The sequence below is a fragment of the Coffea arabica genome, chromosome 11c, assembly GCF_036785885.1.
Source record: "Coffea arabica cultivar ET-39 chromosome 11c, Coffea Arabica ET-39 HiFi, whole genome shotgun sequence".
Taxonomy (NCBI): Eukaryota; Viridiplantae; Streptophyta; class Magnoliopsida; order Gentianales; family Rubiaceae; genus Coffea; species Coffea arabica.
In genome coordinates, this window is record NC_092330.1 from 45,362,510 (window position 1) to 45,379,974 (window position 17,465).

Below are 17,465 nucleotides of genomic sequence, written 5' to 3' on the forward strand. Positions count from 1 at the left end.
AAAGGTTTAATAATTATTTATTTATTTTAATATTTAAAATTTTGTATAAAAGGAAAGTATTTATTTTAGAAGATAAAAATTTAATAATAATCAATTGATCCTCTTGATTTAAATCGACTCAACAGATTCTTATCAAATTTGACCAATGATTTTTTGGATTATTCAATAAATCAGATAAAAAAATATGACTAAATCGTGGTTCGATCGATCAAACCAATCGATTCAGTCCAACTTTCAAGACACTGCCGCTGTGTCGTGATAATGCTTTTTATCACATATTAACCAAAGCAAGCATGCGGAGATCCAATTGAAGTTCTACGGCTGTCTTAGAAAAAGCTTCAAACGTTACAAAAAGGGTGATATATATATATATATATATATATATATATATATATATATGTATCTATAGCTATGTAAGGTGAGTTCCGTAACTTTTTGTAGATAGGCGCCCGCTATTTTGGTCGTTGATTGCTACCAGCGTTACCGCGTTTCATTACGTGAATTGACTATGGGAGTTCAAAACTGAAGATTCTTTTCACATATTTGTTTTATTTTTGTTAGAAATTATTTTCAGATAATTGCGGGGCTGGGAATTTTTTATGAAAAACCACACCCCGATCTGCGTGCGATTATACTTTGCTCTTCTCTTCTTGGATAAAATTAGATGCGCCTAGTGAATGTCATGACCTTAGAGTCTCACAATCTTCCAACAGTTCTTTACGTAATCATTGTAAAAATTACACGTGTAAGACTGACCATGTAAAACACACGCATTGCGTGTGTTTGGATAAGGCTCCAAATTATTTGTTTGTATCACAAATATAATTTCTAACACATTTTTTATTTTTTTAATTATCTTTTTACTTTACATATATCGCATCATAAAAAATACAACAATAATTATTTCAAATAATCTACTATCCATCCACCCTGGTTCAAATTTTAGTTGGAAGGTTTGTGAAAGGGAGGGAATAGAAGAGTGGGGAAGGCAAAAAAAAAAAAAAAACCAATATTTAAAAAATATTATTATGTTTCCAATCAAATTTTTATTTGCCTTTCTGGAATGTGTATTAGGGGGCAGATCAATTAAGGTTTGCAGACAAGGTTTTGAATAGATTAGATAGAGCAATTAATAAACCACATGATCATTATATGCCAGTTCATTCGATGTCGAGAAAAGGCACATGGTTGTTGATAGGATCAAGAGTTTTAATCAATTTTCTCAACCCAATCAATCGACCATATGCATTATATTATCGTTTCGGTTAGCTTTGTCATCACTTGAGAGTGAGACAGGCATGACTGTTACTTTTGGCCATTTTTTTTGGGGGGGGGGGGGTGGTTTTCGTAGATGATTATGATAAAGTTGCGTACACGGTCACCCGGGTTCTTCATGCAATTTGGCACAGTTCGAGCCGTTGGGGATTCCAAAAAACAAAACCCAGGCTGAACAAACTTTGCTACCGTCTTTCGGAAGAAAAACAAAAGGAAGAGGGGGAAAAAAATTGATCCCAGCTGCTTTTATCAACATGCATCCAGTTGACGCATACACAAAGAAGATTATCACTGCAAAACAAGAATTTGTACATTAAAATCCTTCCGATCATATGAAATTATGAATGCTTATGGATGCTGTGTACTTATTACGAAGAGGGAGAAAAGACACTACTGTACATCAATGGTAGATCCTACGTACGGTTTGACACGATGAACAGGGTCAAATACCATGTATCAAAGTTTGTATACTATTAGATGGTTTGATGAAATGTTTTCAACAGGATTCCTGGGGTTAATTTCTTTTGAAAAGATTCTATCTTGATCGTGTAATCAATAATGAGTGGAATACTAGAAAAACGAAGGAAATTGATCAGATTTGCCTTCAAAAAGGCTAGATACACCAGTTACTAAAAGCATGGGATTATGATTCTTCATCATCTTAATAATTGGCCAAAAGAATGATAAAATGAATGTGTAGGTATCTAGAACCCTTGATGTCTTTGCATTTACAGTTTAAAACATTAATGGCAAAAAATTTATTTGTTTGCATTACGAACACAATTTTTAGCATAACTTTTTATATTTTCAATCACTTTTTTTATCTCACATATATCATCATATAACAAAAGGCATTATAGCAATTATTTCAAATAATCTTCTATCCAAACACTTTAATTATTATTTTCTCCTATTTTATTTACAGCCAAAATTAAAAGGATACGAGAAAAAGGCAATAGACCCAAAGAAGAATGGAAAGAGGAAGCAAGAAACTTACTTTTGTTTATATATTTTGCGAATGCCCTATGAATTGGTTTAATTATTTTCTTGGTTTCGTGACTTAGGTGGTGCGGCTGGGGTGGTACGTTCATTGAATGACAAAAAAATAATAATAATAATTGAATATTCACCTGGCCATTCCCTGTTCTCTATTTGTCTTCTCAGTTTCACAAAATTTTTTTAAAACACGCTTTGTACGTTCCGCCTGTCCACCATTTTGACACGTAACCCTCATTTGTCACATAAAATTTACTCGGAAACATATACTGTTAGGGCGGAGCTAGCATGGAAATTTAGTGGGGGCAAAGTTAATGTGTGAAATTTGACTAATTACAAACTAATAATATATGCCAAAAGTTATGTGTATAATTAATCTACAATTTAGAAACAAAATAAATATCCCTCAAATCTCAAATTCCTAATAAAGGATTCTTCCACTTCTCCTCTCACTAACAAATTTTCTCAAGATTTTTGTTAAAATGAAATAAAAAATGAGCAATATTTATGAGTTCCAATGTGTACCATGAATGAGCACATTAGAAATAGACAAATAAGAAAAACAAATGCAATTTGAGTCTTTTTTTTTTTTTTTTTTTTTTTTTTTGTGTTTAGACGAGATGGTGTCATTTTATTTTAAGTGTTGTTAAATTTGGATACAGAGACATAAACAAAATGTACACTACTATTTTCGATTTTGTTAAATTTTGTTAAAGTGCGGGAGGAAACCTACAATTTTGCATGCACATGTGAAGATTTTGGTGGAAGCAATGATTTAATATTTAGATTTTGTTGAAGAGAGTGGGGTGCAATTTTATTGAAAGTGTGAGGGTCTACAATTTTTATATGCAGATATGGAAATTTTGGTGGGGTCAATGTCCCCACTTTGTCTCCATCGCACTAAATATGAATGCCAACTTTATCAAACATACCATAAATAAATAAATAAATCACACACTTGTATACTATGATTTTCAAATCCAATCTAGCAATTTTAAGTACTTACTCCTCCTCAAATCAATAAATGCCTTACCTTTTTTTTTTTTTTACTTGTATACTATGATTTTCAAATCCAATCTAGCAATTTTAAGTACTTACTCCTCCTCAAATCAATAAATGCCTTACCTTTTTTTTTTTTTTTAAAAAAAAAAAAAGAAGGAAAGTTATGAATCTAAAATCTTCTATTTACAATTTCTCTCATTTTACCACCTAACCTAAACTTCCCCCAATAAATGCCTTACTTATTTTCACTCATCCCAAAAATGTCTTCTACTAAATAAATTATATTACCTATCTTTTTTACCCTCTGCCAAAATGATACTTAAATTCTTTTGTACGGAAGCTAAAAAGTAAGTAAAATCCCCAAACCATTATAATTATTTTTTCATATCATGTATAAAAGAATAAAAATGCACAACATTTTTTTTAATATATAGGGCGAATTCGAATCCCCTCACTTGCACTCGTGATACGATGAATGCACCCATGACATTTTCCTATGGTTAACCATCGGACTGCTGTATACAAGATTCACTCACTGCGGGTCAGCCAATTCATTTATTATTAAATATTTTTGGGCCTCATTGCGTCTTTGCTTCTTCTTCACATGCTTAAACTCGAGAAGTGAACATTTCAAGTTTAAACGGCAGTAGCAAAGCCCAACCAAAATGCAATATTAGTAGTGTTTGGGAAATTATTTGCTGACTACAGTAACGGAAAAGGAATTAGCTGCCGATTACCTAGTTACCGAAGTCGGATCACAGGACCAAAGCAGAGTGAAAATCTCAAATCAGTTGCTTGCTCCATTGCTTTCTTGGTACAGATGCTAACAATTGTCACTCAGGACAAGGACCCGCACAAGGTACAGATAGAGAGTATTTGACACGCACTATTTTTCCCGTGGAGTGATTTTCTGATTCTATACCAGATTACTGCATTTGCATTAAATAATAGTACATTTATTGCGTTTAGACCTTAAAACCCAAACCAAGTACTACATTTTTCTATTTTGCTAAGTAAGTGGCAGAGGGATAGAATTCTGGTCAAAGAAGTCCCTGCCTTCCGTGTGTGCGTGTTTAATGAATGTGTGACTGTGTGCAAATTGTAGTAATATTACAGTCGGTGAAGGAAGTATATAAGCCATTTCTTGCGTCTGTTTTGGAGAACGGAGACTAGAGAGAGAGAGAGAGAGAGGGGTGGCCGAAGAAAGGCAGACAGGGAGGCTCAACTGTGAATGTTAGTTCTGGTATTAGTAATTCAAAAGCTGAAGACAAAGCCGGCTACAGCTCTGTCACAACAACTACAACGCTACCAATTATCTTCAGACTTTTTGTTCCCTTCACCCAAAGCAATCCAAAGGGGGGCCTTTCTCATTATACTTTCCTCCTCCTCTTCTTGCTCTTTAATTTTTGTCTAGCACTAGTTTTCTCTCTTCCTGCCTCTTCAGTGGCCTTGTCCTAAATATCTTTCATTAACATATTTGTTTCCACTAGATTGGGATTTGATTTGATATTCTCAATCTTCCTACAAAAGGGGTTGACTGTTTCTGTCTGATACGAGGGGAATGGGCTCATTACTATAAGAAGCTGATTGATTTGGATTACATCAGATAGAATAGAATTAAGGATATAATAGCTCAGTAAGATTTGATCTTTGGGGAGGTTGGATAAATGGGTTGTTTTCCTTGTTTTGATTCAAGAGAGGAGGAAAAGCTGAATCCTCAGAATGACAGAGATGGTCCTAAAGAAGTCCACCCAGCTATCCCCTCTAACTTCTCCAGATTATCTTCTGGTAACACTGACTCTGGTTATTTATATGTGTTTCTACTATGTGCACTGTTCTTTGATCTGATCTGGATGCTATTGTGCTTCTTGTAATTTCTCCATTTCAGCTAATTATCTTACTTTGATTGACTTGTTTCCGACAGATTTATATGTATTACCGTTTGTCTATACATACATATGTATGTGTGTGTGTGTGTATCCCAAGCTGTGGTTTAAAAAGATGCTTTCTTTCTCTTTTTCCAGTCTAAAGTCGGATCTTAATTGGATTTATAGTTGTTCGATTTGATTGATTTGGGGGAAGACATAATCTTGATTGTTGAAATGATTGATTTGGGTGTGTTCTTCAGTTGGGCTGCCATAGAAGCTCAATCTTGAAAACCCAGCTTTCACTCACGAGTTGTAAAGGTTCTTTTTGGGATAATTTGGTCATGCCAACTTTTATTAGGTCCTCGTGACAAGTGCCTATTGCCTCGCATAATACCAGATTTCGGATATTTTGCTTTCATAAGTTCTTAGAATTACATAATGGTTTGTCATGATGGTGCAGGAGCTGATAGACTCAAAACAAGAAGCAACGTTGGGTCGAGAAAAGAGTCATCAGGGCTAAAGGATATGCCTGATGTGCAGATTGCTGCACAAACATTCACTTTTCGTGAGCTTGCTGCTGCAACAAACAATTTCAGGCAAGAGTCTTTCTTAGGTGAAGGAGGATTTGGACGAGTATATAAAGGGCAGCTTCTGTCGGGTCAGGTGTAATTTGTTGTTCCTTTTAATTGTAATGCATTTCCACACTGATATGGAACTGAAAGTTCTCACAGCCAACCATTGTCTTAGTTAATCTACGATGGAAAATATGGAGCACTTTGTAGGTCCATCACTTCAGTTTATTGGAGTAACTTTCTACTTATCTTTGCATACTCCCCAAGAAATTTCCAACTAATGATATAGCACACAGGTTGCCCGTAGTATGCTAGTTTAACTGGGATCAAGTGCCATCCATTGCTGACCTTTAAATATGAGTTTTCAGACTGTTACACAGCAGTATTTGAGTTCAACATTTGATGCATTGATTGTTGAATCAAATGTCAGGACCTAAAATCCTACTAGTTTTCATATTCTCAGTGATGTTTTTAAAAATGGCAATATTGATTTTATTAGAAATGCTGCTACCGAAATGTTTTTGGCTGCTTTTCAAGTTTATTATTGCTAATTAATTGGATTACTGGATTGGACAGGTTGTTGCAGTTAAGCAATTGGATAGAAATGGGCTTCAGGGTAACCGGGAATTTTTGGTTGAGGTTCTTATGCTCAGTCTTTTACATCATTCTAACCTTGTAAATTTAATCGGTTACTGTGCTGATGGGGACCAGAGGCTACTTGTCTATGAGTTCATGCCCTTGGGATCATTGGAAGATCATCTTCATGGTATCATTTGAGGCATTCTTGTTCATTATCTTGTTAATTGTTTGCAGTTTAGTTGTTGAATGTTCAGCAAGAAGTCCATTCCATATTTAAATTGAATTTACATGTTTACTGAAACTTACAAACTGGATAAACTTTCTTAAGGGAGGCTTGATGACAGTGTAAGTTTTGTTTAGAAAGTTAATTGGTTTTTTTTTTTTTTTAACTTAAACTAACTTTTATGTTGATTTCTTTTTCTTTACAATAATGCCGTTTATAAGGAAAAATAAAATGCAGAACTAATTAAGCCTCAAGGACAGAGCATAGGCTCAAACTTGGTTATTCTAAGTATGGGGGTCAATGTTCGTTTCAGAAATAGGGGAAAGGTGGGGTTGGGGGCATATAAGTGGCATAGTATGGTGAATGGATGGTTTGGTGTTTTGAATGGTGGTGACTGGTATTGTATCATGTTATGGCTTTACTCCACATTCTGTTTGAGTTTCATGAAGAGCTTGCTTGTTCAGATGGTACTGCCTCAAGTATTAATGCATTTGTTCACTTAGTAAGAGTGGGTTCCTCAGCTGAACACAATGTTAAGAAGGGATCTTGTGCTTTGTGCGTTAATTGCATTCCTGAAAGTCTGTCTCTCTCTTTTCCTGCATGTGGTTATATTTAGGCTACGATAGTTTCAGTTGAATGATTTCAAGCCTTATCACTTCACCCAATGCTGTAAGTGAGGATTAACATTGTCAACAACTATCAACAGGCTGAAAATGTTGAGCACAGGCATGAAATTTATTTGTACCACCAAATGAATTCCCGCCCTGCATGTGAAAATGACTCACTGTTGTGATTCTCTTAATTGTAGTTTAATAACTTGACTTCTTTGTGGGAAGCCAAAACGAAAGTCATGCCTTTTAGTTGATTTATGTTTGTGTTAAGCGTTCAGGAGAGCATTCCTCTTTCTTAATCTTTGAACGAATTTTGGGTTGTTAGACTTTTATATCAGTTTTACAATGGGGGGAACAAATTTTGCATTTAACAAATCTTAATATGTGTGCTTATACTTCGAACAAATTTTGCTCTGAATCTTGATGTGTGTGCCTATGATTTTTCTCCACAAGCACAGCTGTTATTGCCAGTGTATTACGGTTGTCATAATTATAGCTGTGAATAATGTGCTAATTTTCAATGTCATTCAGTACTCCTTTGTTGGGTTTACGTTAGAATACTATTCTGGTAGCTATCACTTAACATCAACTTTGGATAATGTGCTAATTTCAATGTCATTCAGTACTGCTTCTTCGTTGGGTTTATGTTAGAGTACTGTTCTGGTAGCTATCACACAACATAATCTGTTGCATCCTCGTAAACCATTTTAACAATTCTTTTCCAGATCTTCCACCTGATAAAGAACCATTAGATTGGAATACAAGAATGAAGATAGCAGCAGGTGCGGCCAAAGGTTTGGAGTATCTTCATGACAAGGCAAATCCTCCTGTCATTTATAGGGATTTCAAGTCATCTAACATATTACTGGATGAAGGGTTTGTTCCAAAGGTTTCAGACTTTGGGCTGGCAAAACTTGGTCCTACTGGAGACAAGTCGCATGTCTCCACAAGGGTCATGGGAACTTATGGTTATTGTGCTCCTGAGTATGCTATGACTGGGCAATTGACGGTGAAATCTGATGTCTACAGTTTTGGGGTTGTCTTCCTGGAACTTATCACTGGACGTAAAGCAATTGACAGCACCCTACCTCATGGAGAGCAAAATCTCGTCACCTGGGTAATGACACTTGTACATAATATATGCTTGGGTTAATGTGTCTTAATATAACCTGTGCAATGAATCCAATGTTGGTGTCTTTTAATGCAGGCTCGGCCTTTATTCAATGACCGGAGAAAGTTTGCCAGGTTAGCAGATCCTCGGCTACAGGGTCAGTATCCAATGCGAGGACTTTATCAGGCTCTGGCAGTAGCATCCATGTGTATCCAGGAACAGGCTGCTGCCCGTCCTCTCATAGGGGATGTGGTGACTGCACTCTCTTATCTTGCAAATCAGGCATATGATCCCAGTGCAGCTCCCGGACTGGGTTACAGGTTTACCAATGATAAAGACGAGAAGAGAAACAAAGACGAGAGAGGTGGAAGAATCACAAGAAATGAAGAGGGCGGAGGTTCCGGACGCAAGTGGGATTTGGAAGGATCCGAAAAGGAGGACTCTCCTAGAGAAACTGCAAGGATGCTAAATAGGGATTTGGACAGGGAAAGAGCTGTTGCGGAGGCTAAGATGTGGGGTGAAAATTGGCGGGAAAAAAGGCGGCAAAATGCTCAAGGCAGTTTTGATGGAAATAACGGGTAGAGTAGCCTGCTTGTATATTGATGAAAGGCCTCATCTTCCACCTCGGCCTGAATTTCCAGTTTGCAGTGCCAAGGGAGAGAAGAACCCTGGATGCTAAATAACCTCTTCCGACGGGAGTGAGCTTCTGGATACAATGGGGGAAGGACGGGGCGGACGTTTTTATTTATTTACTTTTTCCCCCCTCCTTGTATTACCCTCTTTTTGTTTTTTTCTTTTCTCTTTTCAGAACAAAAGAAGAAGAGTTGAGTGTACATTTACAGGAAAGTAGAGCAAGCAGAAGAGCAGGACGTATATAAACACAATTTTGGAGGAAAGCACGCCGTGAGTTGCACACTTCTGCTGGCTTTTCGTAGGCTCGTGATAAACAAAACATTCTTCTACTGTCTGTAATCAACTAGTCTTCTTCTGTAGCAATGTTACTACAAAAGTAACTGAACCGCTACACTAGTGTCGATTAAGTTACCTATGCATTCGGGAAGGACCCGTTCTTGAAAGACTGCTGCTGCATCTTATTCTTACAGCAGATGAAACTTCTAGCTTTCCAGTCCGCTTTTCATAGATGAAAAGCAAACTTAAGGCTAGAGAATGGAGAAAGATCTTTTGCTTCTGAGTTATAACATCTTTGGTGGTTGTATGCATATCTCGAACGCTAAAAAGTAGGAAGCAAAACTAAATGAAAAAAAAGATATTATTATTATTATTTTTTTGGGGGTGTCGTCTGAAATTGGCAGGGGAAGTTGTTTGCGGGTGCTGTAGCCTACGATTCAATGGTAAGCCTTTCTGGGTCAAAATGGTGGCAAAATAAATGGTAGTGGTATATCGTTTTGCTTTGTAACAGTCCACGCCTCCCCGCTGCGGGGGCGTAATCCCTCATGATTGATTTATAAATACATACTTAAAAACACTTTGGGATAATTTTTTTTAGAAAATATTGTATCACTTTTTTGATATGATGTATATGAGATAAAAATATAATTAAAAAATTTGCTAATGATACATGTAAGTAAGTTAGTGCGTGTAAATAAAGTGAAATCCAAACACGAGTTTGATAGGCAGTCAAAACTCTCTGGCTGCTGAAATTCTTTAAAAAGTAGATTTATGGAGATTGACACCACGGACGGAAATTGCGTTGTTGAGATTAATTTTCTTTCAAAAAGTTTTTAGCAAGTCAAGAGTTCTACTTACAAAGTTCAAGCTTCAGATCCAGGACTGATAATATTTGTATTAGTATTTTGCTACTCCAAAATAATGCTCTAAATCAATTTCGCTTGCTACGACTGCTGATTAAGGGGTAGAACGGTTCCAATTAAGTCCTTCAAAATGGAAATTGTGTTTCAAGTAAACCCTTCTGGTTTAGTTGAACCCATAAAGTTTAGTTGAACCCGCCAAAAAAAAAAAAAAAAAAACATTTCCAATGATTTGGTTTGGTAGAAGTAATATTCATTTTCTTTTCTTTTTTTTTGGGTCAATGGTAGAAGTAGTATTCGGGTTTCATATTTATAATATATGGCAGAACTTACAACAGAGAGAGAGAGAGAGAGAGAGAGAGAGAGGGACGGGGAAACGAAGAGAAATAAAAGCGGGAGGGATACAAAATGGACAGCTGAATGAATCATCCATCATATCATATCTAAGCTGCGGAACAAACAAGCAATGCAGGAGAATCGAGGTGCACTTGGGCTTGGCTGCTGCAGGGTTCATCTGCCACTGCCGAAACAGTTTCTTCATCCTTCTTTTCATCTTCATTTTCATCAGCATCAGCAGTAGAGTTGACGTCGCAATTGCTACTTGTTTGAGAATCAACTACTGGATGCACGTCAGAGTTGCACAACATTACTATGTTGATTACGTGCTCTGGTACTTTTTTCTCAGCCACAAGGGGCTTGGGCTTTCGATAGATGACGTACAACATCATTTGAAGGACTCCTAGAAAGAACCCCATAATATTTGGAACCTAATTAAACGCCAACAACAATTTCAGTCATGAAGATCAATTAGTTCAGATGCTTTTTTCTTTTTCTTTTTTTTTGTAAAAATAAAAACTTGACAGAAAGAGAGAGATTGGTCCACTGGCTTTTCTTTTTTCAGTTGTATTACTCACCGTAACACACATATCCGCTTTGAGGAATCCATAGAAAAACCACATGACTGCACTCAATGTAAGGGTTGCAGACAAGGCGACCGGCATAAATTCAGCATTGCGAGTTCGGACTACTTGAAACTGTAGAAGATGAATATATATGAGCATTATCAGATAATGAATGTTTTAAAAAAAATAATAATAAAACAGCTCCTGACCTTTTACGTGATTACAAATAGATCCGTTCCTTTGCAAAAATTAGTAAAAGTACAACGAACAAATTAAGGGCTATTTGTATTTTTCAACATGCATGTTCCTAATTAGTTACCATTTCTTACTCACCACAATACTGAGAGGTGCTGCAAAAACAGACACAGAGAAAGCAACACAAATCCATCCAACAACCATGATACGAACTGATACTTCCTTCAGCGCATAGTTTGTGACCACAAAAATTGCGCAGATTAACCCCACGTTCAGCATACCTACTAGCTTGATCGTATGTTTCTGCGGTTTAAACGACCAAAAAAAAAATTCGTCAGCATATATATCTTTTATTGGTTGGAGCAGTAGAACATCAAAAGGATGATGGTATATATATTGCGCTTAAATGTTTACCCTGGCCTGTTTTGAGGCGTAAAGAATATAAAACAAGATGTAAAGGGTCTCGATGATGCATCCCAATGAGTTGATGGAGATGAGAAGAGTTGCAGGTTTAAGGAGTGCGTAGTGCATCCAGAGCATGGCGGAGGAAAGTGCTACCACATACGGTAGCGCCTCATATCCCATCGTTGATTTTTCTCTGTAGATCCGATAGAACGTCGGCCTACCCAAATAACAATTCATGAAGCCAACCCATATCATTTATATTCATAAACACCACATAATTAATCAAGGGGTTTAACATCGATATTTAAAACTTACAACGGGCCAAGGTATGCGATGATGGAAACCAAGTTGCCTATACGAGACAAGCAAAGAAAAAAAAATTAGAACGCCAGAAGTACGAGAGAGAAAAGGAGTGGAAAAAGGGACGGTAAATATGATCGACCTAAGACCCCGAAGGCAAACACCCAACGGTGGTGGTCAGAGCCAAACGAAGCCATCTTCTTAAAAAGGAAAAAGAAGTTACTAAATAGTCTCCCTCCCTCTTTTGTGAAGTGCGAATCTCTTTTCGAGTGTTTCTGCTCAATCAACTCGAGGCATGCAGATTAAGGGTTGAAGGCGAGCGAAATGAGAGTATTTATACAGGGGAATTTGAAGTGGAAGGAGGAGGAGATCGAGCTTGTGGGAGTTGAACTCATCCTCCTTGCATGACAAGTGGTACCATATTAGCACTCGGAATCCTCGGTGACATGTTTTTCTATGCCAATTCAATGCCACCTATAGTATTGCGCCAAGTGTCTTGTTATTATTTACACTTTAATTTTCTAATAATTCAACTTAGTTTAGTTTAACACAAGTGTAAATAATAACAGGACACTTGGCACAATATTATATGTGGCATTGGATTGGCATAGAAAATATGTCACCGAGAATCCCAAGTGCCATATTAGGTGCACTTGGGATCTTTGGTGACATGTTTTCTATGACAACCCAATGTCACCTATAATATTACGCCAAGTGTCTTGTTATTACTTACACTTTAATTTTCTAATTATTTAATTTGATTTGATTTAATATAAGTGTAAATAATAACAAGACTCTTGGCGCAATACTATAGGTGGCATTGGATTGTCATAGAAAACATATCACTGAGGATCTCAAGTGTATTAGGTGGGGTACAACATAATCATTTGACATACGGTTTTGGGGTGGGGGGTGTTTGGGGTACGGTGCCACTTCACTTCCCTTGATGCCAAAAACACATCCAAAACAAAAAGAAGAGAAAAGATAATCTGTGCAAATTCAAAATGTAATTAATGACTAATTTATTTTGCTTGATACATTTTCTTTTGCTTCATAATTTGATAATAGAGGTGTCAAAATGGATGGTTTGGACGAGTTTGAATCGAATAAAATGAGTCATTTATACCCATTTAATTAGATGACTATAAATGAACGAGTCAAAAAATGAATTGAGTTGGTTTGCCACCTATATTTGATAGTACGATATAATACGTAAACGGCCGGCTTAATGATTAGTCATCACATCATGATATTTATGATGCATGCATGCACAGCATTAATTAGTGCAATATACTCCCTCCATTTTTTTATAACTGACGTTTAAGGTTTTGCACACCAATTAAGAAAAGTTTTTCATTGTTTAAATCTATACACTACTTTCCTTTTGTACCCTCATTAATTGTCCAATTCACTCATGTTTTCTCTCACTATAGTATTAAATGGTACTGTTTTACTAGGCCAAAAGCAAATAGAGAAGTAATAATTATTAGGAATAGTAATAAAGAGCCTGTATTGGTAAAGAGAGATAAAAGGGTAAAATTGTGAAAAAATAATTAATGCTGCATGGGGATAATACAACGATAGATAAAAGTACTTAAGAGCAAATTTCTTAAACGTCAGATATAAAAAAAGGGAGGGAGTATACAGGAACATTGTGAGCATAGGGCTAATGACAATTCAATTGAAGGCCCAAGCTACACTGCTACACCTGTCCGGATTTTGGTTCAAGATTCTGTCTGAGGTGTGAATTAGCTAGCAGCATGCAGACGATGAGAGAAGCCAGTTTTGTGCAATCGAAAACAGAATCAAATTAGTTTGGTTATGGGGCTTTGGGTGCCACGCAACCTGAAGCCGCTGCAGGGCATGGGCATGATGAACTTCTCTGCCCATTTGCTTTTACGTTACTCGGAATAATAATAATATAATATCATCACCCTTTTTGCGTTAAAAATAATAAAAAAAAAACGCAAAGCCGCCTCAAATCACGTGACCTATTCGACGTTTAATTCTTTTAGCCGTTTCTAAAGCAGCAAACCTCAAAATCATCATCATATGTGCACCAGAAGACACGGCCTCCACAAATCCTCGATTGTCTGCTTCCTAATTTGTCCTGTAAACCTGATCTCTCGATTTCTTCCTTTCCTCATGATCAGCTCATTTACTGCTGCTGCTGCTGCTACATTTTAATTTATTCCTTCGTTTAGTAATAGAGTTTGTTACGCCATCCGGTGATGTTGTACTGATCAACAAGAATTTCTAAATGCGTTTGCGGTTCTCTTTCCTGAATTTCTTCCCAAGTCTAAGTGAAGCCGAGCCAGGATTGATGATCATCAGCTGCTGTTTAGTTAGAGCATGCGAACCGGGACCAAAAATGTAACACTGAACTGAACAAGTGGCTTCTCCACAAAAATCTTGAGCCAAGAAAATTTTCTCCTCCTCATTAAAAAAAAAAAGAAAAAAGAAAAAAAGAATGAACAAACGAACGAACAAAAGAACAAGAGGGAGGGAGAAGACAGGCAATTAGTCTAGAAGAGGGAGAACGAATCGCGCACGCACGCACCTTTGTGTTGTGAGTTGCCGTACGTGATAATACGCATCAAGTGATTGGCAGTGTCCGGAAATTGGGGATATGATTCTCCTCTCATATTGCCACAAGTTGGGATGCGGACAACAATGAGGAATTTTAGGGAATTACGTTGTGTGATCAAATTGTAACCATGACCCCAAAAAAAAAAAAACGCTTTGGATGCCATTACCGCAACTCTTTGCTTGCGTGCAACAAAAATAGCCCCCGATAGTATACAGATACCCCCAACCCTCCGCTCCGCTCCTTTAAAAGAAAATTGAATTTCGTCCCGGCCTTTGACGTCCTTAGTATGGAAATACTCTATTCAATGTGCTTCCGTTTCATGATGGGAAGGAATTGGAATACTTAATTATAAGCATTGTTTTTTTTCTCTTCCTCTTCCTTTTTTTGGTGGCTGCAAAGTTTGAACTAAGTCAATTAATATCTTACGGTAATTGTTTTGGTGCAATATTGCACAGTTGGAGGAGGCATGCATATGGACAATGCTATAGTGCCTATAGTTATGGTAACGATATTAGAGAAACCTACTATTACAGGTTTCTATTACCTTTAGTGACAGATCCAATTTTTTAGCGACTTTTGAAATATTATATTAAAATAATTAATATTAAATTTAGTAAGTTTTTAATTAAAACTAGTAAGTTTATGCCTGAAAGATAAGTTTTAGTCAGAAATAGAAATTTACACTTTGAGTAATTTAATTTACTTATTATTTGACGAAAATTACTTATTTTTGAATTAAACTTACTTGTTGACCTTGGTCGATCAATCCTTGGTTTTGATAATTAACAAACCAAAATGTAAATTTGGGCTAATGTTTTTATGTGAGTAATTTGTTAGAACAGATTCTTGTGGCATAAGTCGGACATCCGAAAGGAAGCTATCGGACGTCCGAAAGGATGAAGAACATCAAGAAGGAAACTCTGTCGGACGCTCATAAGGAAGCATCGGACGTCCGGAAGGATCGGACTCACGCCTCGGACGCACATCGATCGCATCGGACGTCCGAGAAATTTCGCAAAGATTTGATGACTCTCTGACGACGTTCGGACGCAGGGTTCGGACGTCCGACAGGTGGTTCGGACGTCCGACAGGCCAACGGCTAGTTTTGACAGCATTTAATATTTGACCGTTGGAGAGTCTTTTGGAGCCATTTCTCACCTTCTATAAAAACCCCAAAGCACAAGAAGACAAGGGACTTTTTTACCAACACAAAATACAAGCTTACAAGTGAAATTTTTGAGTAGAAAGATTCTTTGTTGGTTGTATAAGGGGTTGGGAAAGTTGGGTTGTGAGGTTGCTCAAGTGAAGGTTACTCTCTAGGAGGAGTAAAACCTTGGTGAAGGTGAACCTATCAGTTGAAGTGGTAAAACCTTGGTGAAAGTTGCGTCATTTGTATAAAATAGTTCTTAATTGGGTGAGTGATCTTTCAAGTGTAGGTTGTTGAGGGTTAACTAGAATAGTTGTAAAACTCCTTGGTTCAACCAAAGTGTGTTTGGGGTGAGGAAGGAGTGAGCCTTCACTTGTACATCTTGGTTAGCATCGCCATCTATTGAAGAGGCTATTGGATTGATATTTGGTTTGCATTTCTTATCTTTTTTCTTTAATTAAGTTTTCTTTATTGTGCTTAAATTTGATATATCTTTGTGCATCATTGTGAAATTGTTTGTACTCATTGGGTTGCACCAGGCCTTATAATTGGTATCAGAGCTTGGTCTCTTTTGATCAAGTTTAACCGCTTAGAGTAAAGATCATGGCAACCATAAAAGTTTCTTTTTTAGAAGGGCAATCAATTGATAGACCACCTATATTTAATGGTTCTCATTTTAACATGTGAAAACAAAGAATGATGATTTTCTTACAATCCGTTTATATTGAATTATGGTATGTGGTAGAAGATGGTCCTTATGAAACTAGAATAGTTGACTCTACCACCAATTTGAGTAGATTAAAGACTAGACAAGAATTGAATGAAAAAGACAAGAGATACCTTTCTTTGAATGCCAAGGCCATGTGTATATTGTACAATGCATTAGATGTAAATGAATCTAGTAAGATTAAAGGTTGTAAATCAGCTAAAGATATTTGGGATAAATTGTGTGTATTTCATGAAGGTAACCAAGATATTAAAGAACAAAAGAAATCTTTGCTTGTTTTTCAATATGAATTTTTCAAAATGCATCCTCTTGAAAATGTTGATAAGATGTGTAGTAGATTTTGTGACATTATTGAAGATCTTAAATTGCTTGGAAAAGAATATTCTTTGGGTGAGAAAAATATAAAGATTTTGAATGCCTTGCCAAAAGAATGGGAAAACAAAATAAATGCTATAGAAGAGGCAAAGGATTTAAATTCTATGTCCATTGAATCTCTTGTGAATTTCCTAACCTCTTATGAATTAAAACTGAAATTCAAAGTGCAAGAGGAAGAAAATACAAGAATATATAAGAGAGGTATAACTTTTAAAGCATCTCAAGTGAGAGATAACCCATCCTTCATGGGTAAGGAAATCATGGAAGTGGACAATGATATAATTCCTCGCATCAAAAGTTTCAAGAAGATTTTCAACAAGAGATGTTCAAGAGGAGATTGCAAAATTACATGGGATGAATGCAATTCAAAAAGAGAAAAAGAAGAGTTGGCCCAAATGGCACTAATGGCTGTTGGAGAAGATGAGGTAAGTTCTTATCACTCTTCTTGTGATGAAGATAATGAAGATGATGATGTGAAAATTCTTATGATTAAAATACATAAAAGTTTGAGAAAATCTTATGCTAAAAATAAAGATTTGAAAACAAAAATAAATGATTTGTTGGAAGAAAACTCCAAACTTTTTCAAGAAAATAAATGTTTGAGAATGGAAAATGCTGATTTAAAAAATCAAAAAAGTGTTTTTGATTGCAAAAATAATTTGAAAAGGAAGTTGGAAGAGAAAATAAAATTTTATGAAAAAATGTTGGAGGAACAAAATTTGTTAAAGAAAAGAATTAATGACTTGAACGAGTTTCTCCAAAATGAAAAACAAAAGTTTTCTCAAACAAAAGAAAGCAAATCTTTTCAAGGCACAAAT

General features: G+C 36.3%; 2 protein-coding genes across 2 annotated transcripts; one reads left to right on the plus strand and one right to left on the minus strand.

Moving 5' to 3' along the window:
- The first annotated feature begins 4,434 nt into the window (after nucleotides 1-4,434).
- LOC113716600 (serine/threonine-protein kinase PBS1-like) lies at nucleotides 4,435-9,313 on the plus strand. The gene is made up of 5 exons (XM_027240996.2): nucleotides 4,435-5,061; nucleotides 5,602-5,804; nucleotides 6,290-6,479; nucleotides 7,852-8,243; nucleotides 8,334-9,313. Exons 1-5 carry the CDS (start codon nucleotides 4,941-4,943, stop codon nucleotides 8,817-8,819), a joined length of 1,392 nt encoding a protein of 463 aa, XP_027096797.2. The 5' UTR covers nucleotides 4,435-4,940; the 3' UTR covers nucleotides 8,820-9,313.
- A 978-nt stretch (nucleotides 9,314-10,291) lies between these two features.
- Nucleotides 10,292-12,120, minus strand: LOC113717410 (bidirectional sugar transporter N3-like). The gene is made up of 6 exons (XM_027242250.2): nucleotides 11,951-12,120; nucleotides 11,824-11,860; nucleotides 11,518-11,725; nucleotides 11,242-11,406; nucleotides 10,921-11,040; nucleotides 10,292-10,773 (listed from the first exon to the last, which is right to left on the minus strand). The coding sequence occupies exons 1-6, from the start codon at nucleotides 12,003-12,005 to the stop codon at nucleotides 10,450-10,452; spliced, it is 909 nt and encodes a 302-aa protein (XP_027098051.2). The 5' UTR covers nucleotides 12,006-12,120; the 3' UTR covers nucleotides 10,292-10,449.
- Between the last annotated feature and the right edge of the window lie 5,345 nt (nucleotides 12,121-17,465).

Coding starts and splice junctions, on each gene's coding strand:
- LOC113716600 (XM_027240996.2), top strand. CDS start 4,941: ATGGGTTGTTTTCCTTGTTTTGATTCAAGAGAGGAGGAAAAGCTGAAT. Junction 5,805..6,289: donor GGCAGCTTCTGTCGGGTCAG/GTGTAATTTGTT, acceptor TGGATTGGACAG/GTTGTTGCAGTTAAGCAATT. Junction 8,244..8,333: donor AGCAAAATCTCGTCACCTGG/GTAATGACACTT, acceptor CTTTTAATGCAG/GCTCGGCCTTTATTCAATGA.
- LOC113717410 (XM_027242250.2), bottom strand. CDS start 12,005: ATGGCTTCGTTTGGCTCTGACCACCACCGTTGGGTGTTTGCCTTCGGG. Junction 11,407..11,517: donor ACGCCTCAAAACAGGCCAGG/GTAAACATTTAA, acceptor TTTAAACCGCAG/AAACATACGATCAAGCTAGT. Junction 11,041..11,241: donor CAGCACCTCTCAGTATTGTG/GTGAGTAAGAAA, acceptor CATCTTCTACAG/TTTCAAGTAGTCCGAACTCG.